We start from the raw sequence: 16541 nt of genomic DNA on the forward strand, positions 1-16541 counted from the left end.
GCTGGATAGACATCTGTCTTGGGTGGTTTAGACACAACAAATCCTGCATCTTGATAGGGGTTTAGACTAGATGACCCTTGCGGTCTCTTCTAACTCTATGATTCTAAGAGGCCAATGACTGAACAGATATTGAAATGTTCTGCCCTTTCATCCTTATAGTTGGGGTCCCTCCATATCAGGGTTGAGGTATATTAGTAGAACAGTAGAAGGAAGGGTTTTCTGATACCCAGTTTAAAGTAAAACTAAACATTTCAATAAAGTCTCTTTGATAAAAATTTCAATAAAAATATATGGAATATATTAAAAAGTATATTAAACCCTGTAAAATGGAAACAATGTTGAAAATGTTGGAACTTTTTACAACATTTTATTTAAAGAAAAATTCCAACCTCCTCAAATTCTGATGAAAAAGTATAGTTAAATAAAAATGTATAAGCATATTATAGGCAAAGCTGTTTGAAAATTGTGACTTCTGCCCTACTCTTCGCAGTTGTTTGGTACGGTGAGGCAAACTGTCCCTGTTTTGTTTAAAATCAATGTAAAATTTCCATCAAGATTTTAAAGGAATAGGCAGAATAAAACATTAAGAAGCAACAATGCATCCCAAAGTATAAACTTAAAAAAAATAAACACACAGTTAAAACTAATTTCCTGCTACATAATCATTCCATATATGTAATCATCATCAAATGACTGTTCCTACCTTACTAATTCAATGCTATATTAGATTAGATTTAGTTGCAGGTGGGAGGAGAGGAGAGATTGCAAGGAAAAGGAATGTGTAGGAGTAGAAAAAAGTATAGTAATTTTACCCCTTTTCAGAAGAAATCCTTTAATACATGAACTCTTGAAACTAACTAGTTCACTTTCAACGTGAAATGACACAAGTATTGAAAATACTGTACTGAACTTTCAAGGTATTAAAAGGGCTTGCAGTAATACGTGTCAGCTTGGATTGAAGTGTCCAATGTCAGCGATCTTAAAAATCACCCAAATAACCAAGATTATTTGTAGTCTAAAGTTTACATCTGTTATTCAAAGGCTAGGGAAAAAATATAAATACTGTGAATAAGAGGCTTTGAACAGCAGAAGTCATTTTATCCGGGGAATAAAAACTAAGGGAAAATAAAAATCAAACATTTTGAACTACTTTAAACTTTCCAAGGAAAATTACGTGAATTCACCTCTGACTTCTAATGGCTTGGCTATACTTGTGAGTTAGAGCGCATTAAAGCAACCCCGGGTGCCCTAGCTCACTACCTGTCCACACTGGCAAGGCACATAGAGTGCTCTGACTCCATGGCTAGAGCGCTCCTGGTACTCCACCTCGGCGAGAAGATTAACGCTTACCATGTCTTGGCTGAAATGCGTGGGCGTCAGCGTGGATGAGGTGTTGCATTACTGTGCTCTGATCAGCCTCCGGAAACATCCGATAATCTTAAGTCAAGTGTCCACTCTTGTTGTTGTTTTGGAATTGCTGCAGGAATGCGGATATGCCCTTTGAAAGCTCCGTTTCTGACAGCCTGCTGCTTATCTGCTCCAAGACAAAGCAACCACTAGTGTGGAATGCTGTGGGGTGGGGGTGGGGTGTCTGCTGCTGTCTGAACTTACAAGACAGCATGCTGACATGCTCTCAGCCCCCCAAAACCCCACTCTCTCTCCCCCCGTATACACACAACACACTCCCTGTCACACTTCCCCCCACTTCCCCCCCAATTTGAAAAGCATGTTGCAGTCGCTTGCTGGGATAGCTGCCAAGAATGCACTGCTCCCAGTGCCACTGCAAGTGCCACAAATGTCACCATTCCAGTGCGCTTGAAGCTGTCAGTGTGGACAGACTACAGCGCTTTCCCTACTGCACTCTCTGAAGGCTGGTTTAACTCAAAGTACTCTACATCTGCAAGTGTAGCCATGCCCTAAGCTTCTGGCATTTTCTGGTAGATGTAACTAGGCTGTCCAAGGGAAGTATGCATCTCAGATAATTGAATGATGGCCTGTGGAAGAAAAGGTGGAAAGTACAGTGGGCATTTATGGAATGTAGAAGAAGTGATATGCTAAATGCTTTAAGGGAGGAGAAGTAAGTCACAAACTTAAAGGCTGGATACACTTGTGAATGCACACAGTACTTTTCTGTGTACGTGATAAATGACTCATAAAAAAGAGTCTCAAAAAAGAGCTGATTCTCAGCTACCTGACTTAAAAGAAAAGAAAGTTCACTGAGGCATTAATTCTTGACACTTTCAAATATTTTATAATGCTAAAGGAATTAAACAACATGAAGATTACTGACCTCCTGTATAGCAAGGTAAGTAATTCACAAATATGGAGACTCTGCCTCTGAGTATTAGCCATGGAATAGAGTGCCTTTCATCTCTAGGCCAATGATTCAGAACCAGCCCAGATATATCATTCCCAAAAGTTGGTACCATCTGATGGCTCTTTGGATGAAGATGAATAGCTCATTACACACAGATCACCAGTTTTCATTGGACAAGTATCCACATAAAAAAACCCACTGCCATAACTAGCAGAAATTGCAACACTGTAGACTATTTCAGCAAAGAGGCCAGTGACTGAAGCAGCACTTGCAATGAACTGTACTTCAAAGTGGTACTGTGAGGGGAAGTTTGCGATGGCACTACCCATAGTGTACCCATTTTGCGGATAGAAAGAGAGCATGTTGCTAGGATTCAGTCTGGCACCTTTCACACACATACAAAGAGCTGTAGGGAAAAAAAGTTGGTACAATTTTCTTCCAGAGTTTTCTAAAAATTGCCTTATGTTCCACACGGCTCCAGCCTTATGTACAGGTTTCAGAGTAGCAGCCGTGTTAGTCTGTATTCGCAAAAAGAAAAGGAGTACTTGTGGCACCTTAGAGACTAACAAATTTATTTGAGCATAAGCTTTCCTGAGCTACAGCTCACTTCATCGGATGCATTCGGTGGAAAAAAGGGTATTTTTCCACCGAATGCATCCAATGAAGTGAGCTGTAGCTCACGAAAGCTTATGTTCAAATAAATTTGTTAGTCTCTAAGGTGCCACAAATACTCCTAGCCTTATGTACATGACCTGGAATTTCTTGGAATGTACACGTTTTTCTTAGACAGTAGATATACATGCAGAAACATCGATTTCTAACACATGCTAACATCACACTTTAAGGATTTATTAGTACTAGAGCTGGCCAGAAAACATTTGTTTTGGGGAAAAAAAATTGAGCTGTTATTTGTTTTTTCATATTGATATAGAAAAAATTCAAGACCTCTCAAAACTTCATGAAAAGAGGCTGAATGTGTATAAAATCTTTTACTTTAATCCTAAAGTTCCATGTGTAGATTCTTTGTATCTCATGGTGCTAGATGGGGGGGGAACTACCACCATACCCCTCTTAAAACCTTCCTATAGAAGAGGTATTTTTCAGCTTAGCAGTTGGCTTCTACCTTCTCTGCAACAGATACATGTCCACACTGCAGTTTTACAGCCCCGCAGCCCGAGCCCTGTGAGCCTGAGTCAGTTGACACAGACCAGCTGTGGGTGTTTAACTGCCGAGTAGACATACCGTTAACATGCAACCCTGTATAGACAGTAGTGAAAAGCACAGATCCCGTATTGTGATGTATACTGTATTTCAAAAATTATTTGACATCTTCTTCAAATTAGTCCTAAAAAGTAAAAAAGAAAGCAAAAGACAACTTTGGCCTTGCATTTGCATTGGGAAAATTGACACACTATTGCCTTCCATTTTGATTTGCATTTATGACCTCAGTTGTGTGTGTGTGGTCTTGAAAATAAACTGTCTCTATTTTATTTCTTTATCTAGACACACTACTTTGGCCTTTGGTTTCTCAGCAAGAGCCAGCAAGCACGATGGGTAGAACTGGAAAAACCTCTGAAGAAACAGCTGGACAAATTTGCCAATGAGCCTTTGCTTTTCTTTGGGGTAATGTTCTATGTGCCCAGTGTGTCCCGACTGCAGCAGGAGGTCACAAGGTATGTGAATTCCTTCTGGTTGCACGGTTGATAGTAAATCTGTGGCATAGCTGTGTATGAATGGACAATTACTCTCTTTTTTTTTTTGTTTTGTTTTGATTTTTAAGATTTTGAGTGTCATCTGTTTTGTTCCCTTCCTGTCCGGTTCCAAGTAAAACAAGTGAGAGAAATGACCAGTTGGCATATCCATTTGAAAAGATTTACTCTGTGTGTTGCATCTCAGCTAGTGTTCTGCAAAAACAAGATGATAAAATACACATTAAAAACATGAAATCCTACCTGCCTGCCTCAACTGGCGGGGGAACTTGATGGGGCCAGTGGCGAAGAGGGACAGCCCCAGCAGCAAGGGAGGGAGACACTCACTGAGAAGGGCTCCATGTAGCTCCTCCCTGTCCGTTGGAGTCTCTGGCATCCATTGACCGGTTGATGGAGAGGGGCACTGATTGACCTGCACAGCCCAGCTCCAGGGATTTAACATGGAGCACAGGCCATGCATAGCCTCTTTCAGCTCCATTCCAGAAGTCCCACCCTGAACTAGAAATGGGAATCTGACCTGGCAGATGCTGTGGGTCGAGCCTGTTGCCTGTTTGGGGATCATGAAGGAATTTTATCTTGTACAGGGCCAGTTGGCAGAAGCCCAGGGAGCATTTTTGCCGCCTTTTGAACACCTTGGAGTCAGAGTGGGTTAAGTAGGAAAGTGCTTAGTACCTAACTGATGTACTTGGTTAAGTTGTTAATTTGTAGCAACTTACTGCTGGCTTCCAGTGCAGTTAAAAGGGTATTGGATGGGCCCAGTGGAAAAAGACCTGGGATTTTGCTGATGGGCCTTGGGCTCATGGTATACGGTCAGATCTTGTGGCCCTTATGGGACAAAGTCCCCACCCTTTGGCATCCTCTGACCCCCTCTTCAGGGGGGAGGGGCTAAGACTCAGAGCAAGCTGAGTCTTGGGGAATTGGTTGAGGAGAGCCTACCCTAAATTATGGATTATATGGTAGGAGCCCCATAACCCCTTCAGTGAAACCACTTAAATGCCTGGCATAGGAGAGAATGGGTTGCCTCTCCCTTGTGTTTGAGTAATAAAGTTTCAGTCTTCCGCTTCAAATCCATGCATGTGTCTGTCCCCATTTCACCTCTGTGTCTGGATTAGTTGGAAGGGTAATATAGTTGCCAGAGCTTCGTGTGCTTTTGTGTGTTCTTCTAAAAGCCTTACACATTTGACACCAGTTTACATTTTTGGTTTCTACTTTATATTCTCTAATAACTTCTGCTGTAAATAAATCTTAGTTTTGTTTTCTATCCGTATTTTTCTTTCTTGTGATTTTCTTTTTCCTCCTGCAGTTCATGACAGGTTTGAAATTAACGTGTTTTTGTTGTTAATTTCAAACCTTATTTTATATAAATTCACTGTTTATGCGTCACTTTCCCACCATTTTGACAACAAAGTTCAGGAAACAGTGGCTGGCTTTTGTAGAGCGAGTAAGTGAAGGGGGCACATAAACCACTGAGTTTTACATAGGTTCTACATTAAAATTGGGGATTTCTTTCTTGTCAGGGGAGTGGTGGATTTAAGTTAGGAGGTTTTTTAGTTTTAAATAGGGCTGTTAGTTTGTTTTGAGTTAAATTGCTTGAGTTAACTCGATTAAAAAAAATCTTGATTGATTGCCATTTTAATCACACAGTTAAACAATAAAAGAATACCAATTTAAATGTATTTTAAATATTTTTGGATTTTTTCTACATTTTCAAATATATTGATTTCAATTACAACACAGAATGCGAAGTGTATAGTGCTCACTATATTATTTTTGGTTACAAATATTTGCATTGTAATAAAGATAAAAAAAAGAAATAGTATTTTTTCAATTCACCTCGTACAAATACTGTAGTGCAATCTCTTTATGGTGAAAGTGCAATTTAAAAATGTATATTTTTTTGTTACATAACTGCACTCAAAAATAAAACAATGTAAAACTTTAGAGCCTACAGATCCACTCAGTCCTACTTCTTGTTCAGCCAATCACTTTGTTTACATTTACAGGGTCCTACCTATAATGGACTTTCACGATAGAGATTGTAGTACAGAACTTGAAGGAGGTGAATTGAAAAATATTATTTCTTTTGTCTATCTTTATTACAGTGCAAATATTTGTAATAAAAATAACATAAAGTGAGCACTGTACACTTTGTATTTTGTGGCAAAGAGTCCTGTGGCATCTTATAGACTAACAGATGTATTGGAGCATAAAGCTTTCGTGGGTGAATACCCACTTCGTCAGATGCATGTCCGGATAACGGATGCAATTGTGTTATAATTGAAATCAATATATTTGAAAATGCAGAAAACTTCCAAAAATATTTAAATAAATGATATTCTATTATTGACAGTGTGATTAAAACTGCAATTAATCATGATTAATTTTTTAATCGTTTGACAGCCCTAGTTTTAAAAGGAACACCTTTTGCCACCCTGTCCTTTCACAACTGGATATTTAGCCTCTGAAGATCTTCCCACCAAAATTGGTGACTAAACTGACATAAAATCTGCCCTGGAAAAGGGGCTGCCTCGAGAGTGAATTGTGACTCAGTCCCAATTTATTCCCTGGTTTCCCATTTGCTTCAGGGTAGGGGGGGAGAAATTCATGCCAGCCCTTCAGCGGGTCTCATTCCTCTTAGTGTACACACTGGGGGATAGACTTAAGGCACTGTCTTTTCCTCACCCCTGCCTGCCCACCTGCATGGAAGGGGCAATAGTGGCCCCTGGGGTATGTCTACACTGCAGTAAAAAACCTGCGATAGACGCGTGTCAGCTGCCTCAGGCTTTGGCTGCATGGCTATAAAATTGCAATGTAGATGTTCGGGCCCAAGTTGGATCTTGGGCTCTGTGACCCTCCCCTCTCACAGGGTCCCTGAGCCCAGGGAGGGGCTTCAATGTGAGCCCGAACATCTACACTGCAATTATAGAGCCCTGAGAGAGGCCAAGTCAGCAGACGCAGGCCAGCTGTGGATGTTTTACTGCAGTGTAGACATACCCTTGGATGCTGTGACCTGCAGAGCTGGTAGCTCTCATAGAGGAGAAGAGAAACACCTCCTTACTACCATGCACAGGTGTATTAGGTATTTGACAGTCTTGCTGTAAATTAATTTTTTGGGAAGGTAATTCTGAGGCCTTTTAAACCTCTGTTGTACTTGCGAGTACTGCAGGTTTGAGTGGCTGTGGATTCCTATAATTACATTTTGTGTTTCTTTAGGCTGTGGTTGACAGTTTTTCTCATTAAGTGGTAACAGTGAACATAGTAACTCATTAATGGATCTCTGGTACAGTATATTATATTTACAAAGGCATTAATATTATGAACGATACAGTGGAAATATGTGGCTTCTGTTTTTCTGTTACGTTACTTGTTATGAGAACAAAGAGAGTCTGGAAATTAAAGGGCAGTAAATTTAGAATAAAAAAAGGAAACACGACCCCCTACATAGTTCTACAGTGGTCTGTCAACGCAAAATTACACCTAGGTATCAAGGAGCTGGAAAATCTTATTGTACCTAATGTTTAGCTATGCAAATTCAGATAAGGACAAGAAATTTCATTTTTCAAGGCATGGAATGCTCACTTGTGGGGATCTGGAAAAATTCCCTCTTCCACCATGGGTAGTGGAGGGTATCTGTCTGAAGCATCAAAGATCAGTTGAGAGAAGACTAGCTGGGCCAAGAGTCTAATAATTTCTGACAAATCTGGAATAACAGGATGGTTATGGAGAATAGTCAAACTTAAAAGGAATGACAGCAACCCACAGACAGAGAACATCATACGACCACTGCTCCACTGGAGGCAGCTGCTCCCCAGGATGGGGATTTGACTCCATATTTCTAGGAGAGGAAGCTTTAATGTCTAGTCATTGCTCCATAGGATCAATGCTAGGCCATATTCCATATTTGAAGGTATATTGGCTGGTTGTGGTCCTCCTGATGAAGTTTCCAGAATGCCCCTTCCTGGAAGTACTGCTCCTTAGTGTATGCTAGCAGCAGCCTTGTATCTGGCCTGTTAATTACAAATTTGTATGAATTGGAATTTGATTTTTTTCAAGTATCTCCTTCTGTTCAAACACATCATTCACTCCATTTAAAGCTGCAAAAACTACCAAAAAGAAACCAAAAATTTTACTGCCCATGAAGCCAATGAGAGAGCCTTACTTCAGGAATTTGCTCTTGCTTGAAATATGTCTAAGCCTCAGCCTGGTCAAGCATTTCGTTTACTGGCAAAGTTTTTTCTCTGCCCCTGCTCTATAAGATTAGTAAGTGTGGTTCTTCTTGGAGTGCTAGTTCACGTCCATTCCACATTAGGTGTGCACGCACTGCGTGCACGAGCGTCAGAAACTTTTTCCCTTAGCGGCTCCCGGCGGGCCCCCCCGAGTGGCGCCGCTGCACCCTGCAAATATACCCCCACTAGCCCGAGCTCCTCCAGTTCCTTCTTGCCGGTGACTCCGACAGAGGGGTAGGAGGGTGGGTGGTGGAATGGACATGAACAACATATCTGGAAGAACAACAGTTACGAGAAAGCAAGTAACCATTTTTTCTTCTTCGAGTATTTGTTCACATCCATTCCACATTAGGTGAATTACAAGCTTACCTCTGGAGGAAGGTAGGAGTCACAGAACAACTGCTCAGAGGACATATATGATATATGAAGGCTGAGATATGAAGGCTGTTATGCCTTTTAACATAAAAATTGTCCGTTAGTTAAAAAGGACTGGGATCTGCAGGGTGGGGTAGAGACTCCTGAAGCCCTGCCTTGCCTACACAGAAGAATTAGTAATAACCAGACTACAGATCAACTTATTAGTCACCTAAACAGGGCCCTATATTTGGGAAGATATTGACTCTTCATCTAAATCACGTGAAGTGAAACCATGAACTATGGTAATGATTACCTTTATAAATGCACACCATGATAACTCATCATTGGATGAGCGAGTAAGATAACAGAAAGTCCATGGTGACAGAAAACTACACCTAGAAATTTTTGGTAAAAGTTCCTTTCCAGTTTAGAAATTCATAGCAGAGTCTAATATAAGTGCAGACTCTTTTTGCTGCGTAATCAGTGGCAGTTTTATTATTTAAGTGTTCACATAGTTTTGCTACCTGGTTTATTCACAGATTTTTCTAGGATTTCTGAAACTATCTGCCCTTAATGGCAATTATAGCAGAAGCAATTGGGTTGGGAGTAGGGGTCTTGGTACATCAGCAAAAGAGTTTTTTCATGGAAGGCACTATTTCAATTACAGGCTAGTTAAACAACAACTTTTCCAGTTGTCCAGCTGTTCTCCGAGTTACCAGCCATCACAGGTGTAGATGTGGTGTCTGCTTTGGATATTTAAAGAGCCTTGGATTTGTGTGGTGTATGATATAAAGCAGTCTTTGTGATGCCCTGCAGAGTAGATATTTGCATAGATTAGAAATTGTAAATCTGCCTTTTATTTGCTGCTAACTCAGAGGAGGCATCCTTCCAACCATTTGTGCTGAAAAATAAGCCTTTGTATAATGTCTAGAGCAAATCAACTTGTTTTCATTGTACTGTTGTTCTGCAAACAGACCCCACGTGCTCTCATGGTTGCTTCTCATGTGGGTGTAATACTGTTTTCTGAACAAGTATTGGTTAGTCCCCACTCACTGCAGACAATTTCAGGAGAGGTGCGAAGATTGTATTCAGATCTTTAGGCATGATTTTGCACGGTGGTGTGCATCTTGCAGTGCCTTTTTTAAAAACTCCACTTTGCAGGAGGCATTCAGTACCTTGTAGAATTTAAACCCATTGTTTTGAGTGGTATTACTGTTTGTCACCTTGCAGAATTGGGACTTTGAGGCCAAATCCTGCAAGATGCTGAGCACCTTTCCTCTAATTGCAGTCAGTGGGGTTCAAAAGCATACAGCACCTCACAGGAGGCATGCTGCACCTTGGAAGATTTGGTTTATTGTCTGTGTAGGAAGATCAGAGTACTCTGCATCTTGTAGGAGTCGCTCAGCACCATGGTGGATTGTGCCCCTAATCTGAATCCCACTCCCGCTCTGCATTTTCCTTGAGGAAGGCAATGTACAGTTTTCATGCAGGGACCAAATTTGGAAACGGATGGCCACAACTGCACCTGCAAAATTTGGAAACGAATGTATTTGCAGATGGAAAAGGAGCATTTCTGGCTGCCAAGCATGTTTTTGGAGGCCTTTTGAAAAACTGGCCCCAGCACTACCCTCTTTTAATGCATCCAATGAAGTGAGCTGTTGCTCACGAAAGCTTATGGTCTAATAAATTCGTTAGTCTCTAAGGTGCCACAAGTACTCCTTTTCTTTTTGCGAATACAGACTAACAGGGCTGCTACTCTGAAACCTCTTTTAACTCAGTTTACATCCATTTCTTCCTACGTTTCACCACCACCTCTTTTTTTTTTTTCTCCCAGCTTTACTGGTCATACTTTCAACAAAGGTTTCTTCTTCACAGCCCTTCTCCTCCTATTTTATTTTGCTTCAAATGCAAAGTGAGGAATTGATGATGTGCTGTTACCATTAACATGGCAACAGATTGTTATGAACGGATGCTTTTGATTTCACTGGAGAATAGGGCTGGGAGAAAATCTGGGTTGTGACTAGATGTGGAACATAAATATATTTGGGGGGGGAACAGAAAACTGCTGGCAAGATCAGTTTGTTTTGATCAGGGCTCTTTTTGATCGCTCCTTTCCAATTTTTTTTTCCTCCATTGAGGAAAAGTCCCTCTTTTAAAGATCTCAGCTATTTGAACTTATGTTTTTTCTTTGAATTTGTTTTGTTTTGTGCTTTTTAGATCAGTTAAACGTCCTCAAATGCTGAGGAGTGTGGTTACTGTTTTTATAATTTTTAATACAAATACCATTTGATTGTTTTTGCGTTAGTCACTGTTGTTTTTAAATGGTGCTTTTGATTGCCTTAATAAGGATAACATTTTTCTATTCCAGTCAGTCCCTCTTTGTGGCAAGCTCAGTGATGTGGAACGATTTTGGCTGTTAATGTGGTACAGTACATAAACTGCTTTTCTTTTAGTTTTGGTCACATCTCTAACTTGTGGCTGAGAGTCTTTGTCTGCTTCAGAATTCAAAGTGGAGTAATGGGTTTGAGCAATATAGCAACGCCATTAGCCAAAATAGATATTCAGAACACCATATGTATGTCAAGAAAATCATGGGGTATGTACCATAGGATTTATTCAGGATAATCAAGAGTGCATTTGCCTGAAGTCATGAGACATGACAGACTGTATGGCAGTGCTGATTAATGCACACCTCTGGTGTGAAGTAAGGCATAATGCAAAGGAGTGCCACATGCTTGTATCTTACTGTGATTTTATAAGAACGACAAGAAACGTAGAAAGATCCTTAACATTAATATTGTGTAAAAGATCATCAGAATTTTTAAATACAAATTTCAAATGTAAATTTGTAAAATAAATAAAATAAAATGAAACATCTTGTCACGTGATAGGCTGGGTGAATTGTGCGAGGACTGACAGTGAGGGGAGAAAAGATACAAGGAGTGGAAAGAAGGGATTTAAATACACAAGGCCGGAGTCTGATCTCTCTTACATCAGTGTACACCTAGGTTAACTCTACTGAAGTCACGGCTGTTAATTAAGATGTAAAACTCCTGCCCTCACAGCCAAGTTCTTAATCACTGAGAGCCTAAAGAGGCTGTGCAAATCCTACATTTAGTTGCTGAAGTACGCACCGAAGAATGTAAGTGGCATTTTAAGTCTCAGACCAGTGGCTGTGTGTTAGACATCCCTCATCTGTCCCACCTCACGGAAAGCCTCACTCCCCATGATGTTACTGCACCTGTTATTCTTAAGAGCATCTCACTCTCACAGTGGACTGTTGCGGAAGCTTCCGGCATTGCAGCATCAGCCTCTCTCTGAAGCAGGTTGTTGTTTTATACAACAAGTGAGCATGCTTTGATTTCTCCTTCAGTGCAGATTTTATCCACTCTATACAATTTTACCTGTCTGGAGTTATCATCTAGCCATTGGTATCTCTAGATTCTGATGTCTTATTTCTGTAGCTTTTCAGTGCTCTAAGGGAAAAGACTTTTTGTTTTTAACTGTTTGTTGTCCAGTTAAGTAACTTTGAAGGCCTCCAAAATGTATTGATTTTGTGTTACCTGATAAGACACCGGGCCAGATCGTCAGTTGCTGTAGCTTCATTGACTTCAGTGGTAGCAGTTCCAGTTTACACCAGCTGCAGGTCTGGCCCACTGATTGTACTTTAAAAGAAGTAACCATTTCCAGATATATAGCGATCATAACAAAAGAGCACAATAAGTGTTATCCTAAAACAGCAGGTATTAGAAATGGAAAAGAATGACTGAAGTCATATCTATCATTTCCTTCTCACTGTTTGCAGGGTTGTCATGTCTAATTTTAAAAGTTCCAGCAGTGAGATATCTACCACTTCTCTATCGGGGAAACTCTTTCATAGCCTAATAGATCACATGGTTAGGAAGATATTTGTTTTCCCTGACATCCAGTTTAAATTACCCTCTTCTTAGTTTTATCTCTTTACTCTAGTTAAACTTGGTTGTCCCCAATTCAGTAATTCCCTCCAAGGAAACTGAATGATTATGCACATTAAAGAGATACTATCGGATGAAGTGAGCTGTAGCTCACGAAAGCTTATGCTCTAATAAATTTGTTAGTCTCTCAGGTGCCACGAGTACTTCTTTTCTTTTTATAAAAGTTATTAGTAGGCTACACATAGGCTAATTTTGGCAGTTGTCTAATAGGCCTTACCTGAAGGATTGATCCAAAATGCTATAGCAGGAGTAATGTGATGAAATAAAGAAAAGGAAAAGTTAGACTTCAGCATAAATACCTTAATAATGAGATTGGACTGTAATACAGTCTCCCAAAAGAAGCAGCAGAAACTTGAATCATATAAATTCAAAGTGGACAAAGCAATGAAATTTACCTTAGGGAAGAATCCTGTATTAGACTAGATAATCTGAAGTATTTTCCTTTTCCCGTTTCAGTGTTTCTGTGATGCTTTTTTTTTTTTTTTAAACCACTGGGTTTCTTTAATACTGATAATTACTGCAGCACAAAATATATTCACCAGCTTTATTGCCCTTCCCTATTGTAAACAAAGCAGTGTTTAAATGGCTTTAATATTTTCCTTTAAAAAACCAAGCAAAATCTGAGTGCTTTATGTTGTTATAATGTGGTGGGAGGTTTTTGTTTTTTTCTTTAACAACACTCAGTGGATTCTTTCCCCACTTTTTATGTTAGCTAGAAATGTTGTTTTAATGGCTGGTAAAACTCTCTTGTGGACTTAAAAATAAGAGCTTCTTCAAGGCAGACTTAAGATTCAGCATTAATTCCTGTTTATAAAATAATTTGCTGAGGATGGCAAACACTTCTCCCTGCTGACTCCCTCCAGTGAATAAGGAGCTTGTTCTCTCTGTGTGTTGGTTATTGAAAGCTGAGCTTTACGTGCCAGATATTTTCAGAAGCCGTTGACACCCAGATCTAATCTAAAACATTATACTATGCTTTGAGCCCGGAAAGCTAGTGTGTTTTCATGCGTGTGGTGGGGGTAGAGTTGAGTACATATTTAAACATTCCATGGAATAATGTTGTGTAAATGTAAGTGTTAAGATCCAGGCTACTTTAAAAGGGGGGGGGGGAATGCTGGCTCGTATGTTTTGAAGGTCAGAAATGTTGTAATAGCAATGTCCTGGCATTAGAAAGCATAATGTTTTCATGTTGATCATTAGGAAATATTACTTCATTTTGATTTGGGGGCTTAGTCTCATATTCATGCATATGTCACTCCCATTGGGACTTGTGTACCTTTAAAATCAGCTGGGTTTTTGTATAGTGCCTTGTTAAATGGCAGCTTTTCCTCAAGGGTTAGGTTTTGAGTTCCTAGTATTCTAAAGTTATGCGTCCTAGAGTGGGTGGATGGCCTGGCCTGCCCTTTCTTGGGCTGAACCCACCCATGCCGTGTGCTGTGGCAGCTGGCTCTCGGCCCCTTTGCAGAGGAATGTTCCCGATAGAAGTAGAATAGCTGGGGCCTACCACCCAGGAATGACTCAAGCCCATTGTTAATAGGAATACATAATCTTACAGGTATGTTACACCTACTGTACACTAATGTAGGAAACAGTCTTGCCAACTCTTGTGATATCACGTGTCTCACAATAGTTGTTAAATCCCGAGCTCCTGGAGTCATGCAATTCCATGAGAATTTTCATTTTATAAAAAGTAACATATTTCTAGCCAATGCAGTTGCAAAGAAAAGCTTGAAAATGTGACGCGAGTACACCTTAAAGGCTCAAAACCCAACATGAAAACAAGAACCACCCCAAATGTATTGTTTTAAAAAAATCTAATTGATTTAAAAATAATCTGATAAATTTCTGGGGGCCTGATTCATGGCTTTTTAATGCTTGGGGGTTGGCAATACTAGAATCAGCCAGCCATTTTTGTGATGGAGGGCAGCCAACTGGATAGAGGGTGTATGCAACCATGAGAGAAGTGGAAATTTTGGCTTTGACCATGGAGGCAACCCCCTAACATTATGAACAATGCTGTATGAACCACAGAGAATAGACAAGGGCTTACTTCTTGGGACTTTGTTTCACTCTGAAGGAGGACTAAAATTCAACATTTAATTCCCTGTTGGGAACATTTGCTGAGGATGGCAAACCCTTCTCCTTGCTGACTGGGCTTCCATAAGACTTTTCAGACCTGTTGCTCAGAACATGCTGCCATCCTTGCAAAGGGAAATAATAAAGATGCATCGTGACAATCATTTTAAAGATCCGCTCAAGTCATTGTATTGTGCTACAAAGGTGTAGGATGTGATCATGTCTGTTCTGGCTCACCCCAATGAGAATAAGGGCCTGTTGTTTACTCACTAGGAGCTCAAGTTGTAGGGGTTTGTGTTGTTGGTGCTGCAGGTCCTGGGATCTATCCCTACAGACAAACTGTTGTCTATGCATATGTTGTAATGAGTTTGTTTCACTAGCTCTGGATGACCTCGTCTTTCTTGCACTTACCTCTGAAGCAGCTGTTGGGAGATAGGAAACTGGAGTAGATGGACCACTAGTAGGATCCAGTACATAAATTCCTATGTTCCTGTATTTCAAGTATGCTGTGGCTGTAGGCTTTTCTCCATTAGATTTTTCCAGTACTGCCCATAAATTTTTCAAGCACCTTCCAGCTGAAGTCTGCTTATGTTATCTGAATGTGTTCCTTTGTTTTTGTTTTATGCTTGATTGAGACTCTTTTAAAACCACATTTTGGCACCATTGTAAACTTCCTGTGATGTTCTGCAAAAAAATTAAACTTTTTTCCCCCTTTTGAAATGAAGTGGAAAATTACAAGTCTAGCTTTGTTTACGCGGCAAACTATCTTAGGGAAATGAATGGCCTTCTGAATAATGAACTTTAAAAAAAAACAAAAACCCTATAGCCTAAGGGTTTGTAGAGGGAAGTGGTCTTTAACAGCAAATCTAGCTAGTCATGTAGCACTTCAGATTATAAGACTTGTTGCATTACTCTCGGAGACTTTGTCAACATTTTGGTTTGTGGTAGGGCCGGTGGGGGGGGGACCCTCTTTTGTTTATAAAGGCCTTCATTATGTTTGATTATTGCTATCTTGATGGGTGCAATGTAATTTTTTAAAAAAATCAACATGTAAGATCCCTGTGAACCCTGGTGAGAGGACACGGTTTGTGATAATTTCCCATGAATCAGTGTGTACAGCACCTAATTTGCTAGCCTAAAAAGAGCCCACATTTTAATGATTTTTATGAAGATAAACAAGCCTAAGAAGCTGGAACAGCAAAAAGTGATGTGTTAGAGCTAGATGTATTTCCTTTGTAGACTTTTTCCTGTTCCCTTCCCTCTTTTCAATTAATTCTCATCTCCTATATATTGGAAAGGAAATACTTTAATTAAAGTGATCCATGTTACAGCACAAAGACCAGCTTATGGTTATTCACTAATTATAAATGACAGTTTCTCATCAACCTGTCTGAGACAGCCTTACCAAAGCTCGAGATACTTTTTTGTATATTAATGTAATGTTTATTGCGTCCAGACTTCTCCAGGAGAAGGATGTTGTCATGTTGCATGACAACACAGTTTTTTTCAAATAAATAAATATTTAAATAAATACATACATGCATACATTTTTAGAGAAATATTTGTTGAACTGACCTGCACCTTTCTTGTTCTATTTATACCTTCTTCCTTGTGGCTGGCAGAAAGGAATTTGGTCCTAGCTGTAGTGAAACTAAGTGAGGTTAGTGAATGGATAACTTATGTTAATTAATCTGATGTTGTCTCTTTTCTCCCCCCAGTATGTTGTGCAAAATTTCAGTATAGCTGGCATGCAGATGATTAATAAATCAGAGAGGGCTATTTATTTTTTTCAAGGGCAGAAGTGCTAGAAGGCTATCCACTGAATTTCTTATGTTAGGAGTGAGAAGAATAACTTTGCATCCCTGGATCCCCAAGTAGCAGT

The 16541-nt window shown here is 39.9% G+C and overlaps 1 protein-coding gene across 2 annotated transcripts in view; it reads left to right on the forward strand.

Moving 5' to 3' along the window:
* Positions 1–16541, forward strand: part of PTPN14 (protein tyrosine phosphatase non-receptor type 14) — a 181426-nt gene that overhangs the window by 79952 nt on the left and 84933 nt on the right. For both annotated transcript variants that reach the window (XM_038395015.2, XM_038395014.2), the window contains one exon: positions 3821–3990. In XM_038395015.2, coding sequence (XP_038250943.1) covers positions 3821–3990 — 170 coding nt within the window. The remainder of the gene's footprint in view (positions 1–3820; positions 3991–16541) is intronic.

This window comes from Dermochelys coriacea, chromosome 3 (genome assembly GCF_009764565.3).
Source record: "Dermochelys coriacea isolate rDerCor1 chromosome 3, rDerCor1.pri.v4, whole genome shotgun sequence".
Classification (NCBI taxonomy): Eukaryota; Metazoa; Chordata; order Testudines; family Dermochelyidae; genus Dermochelys; species Dermochelys coriacea.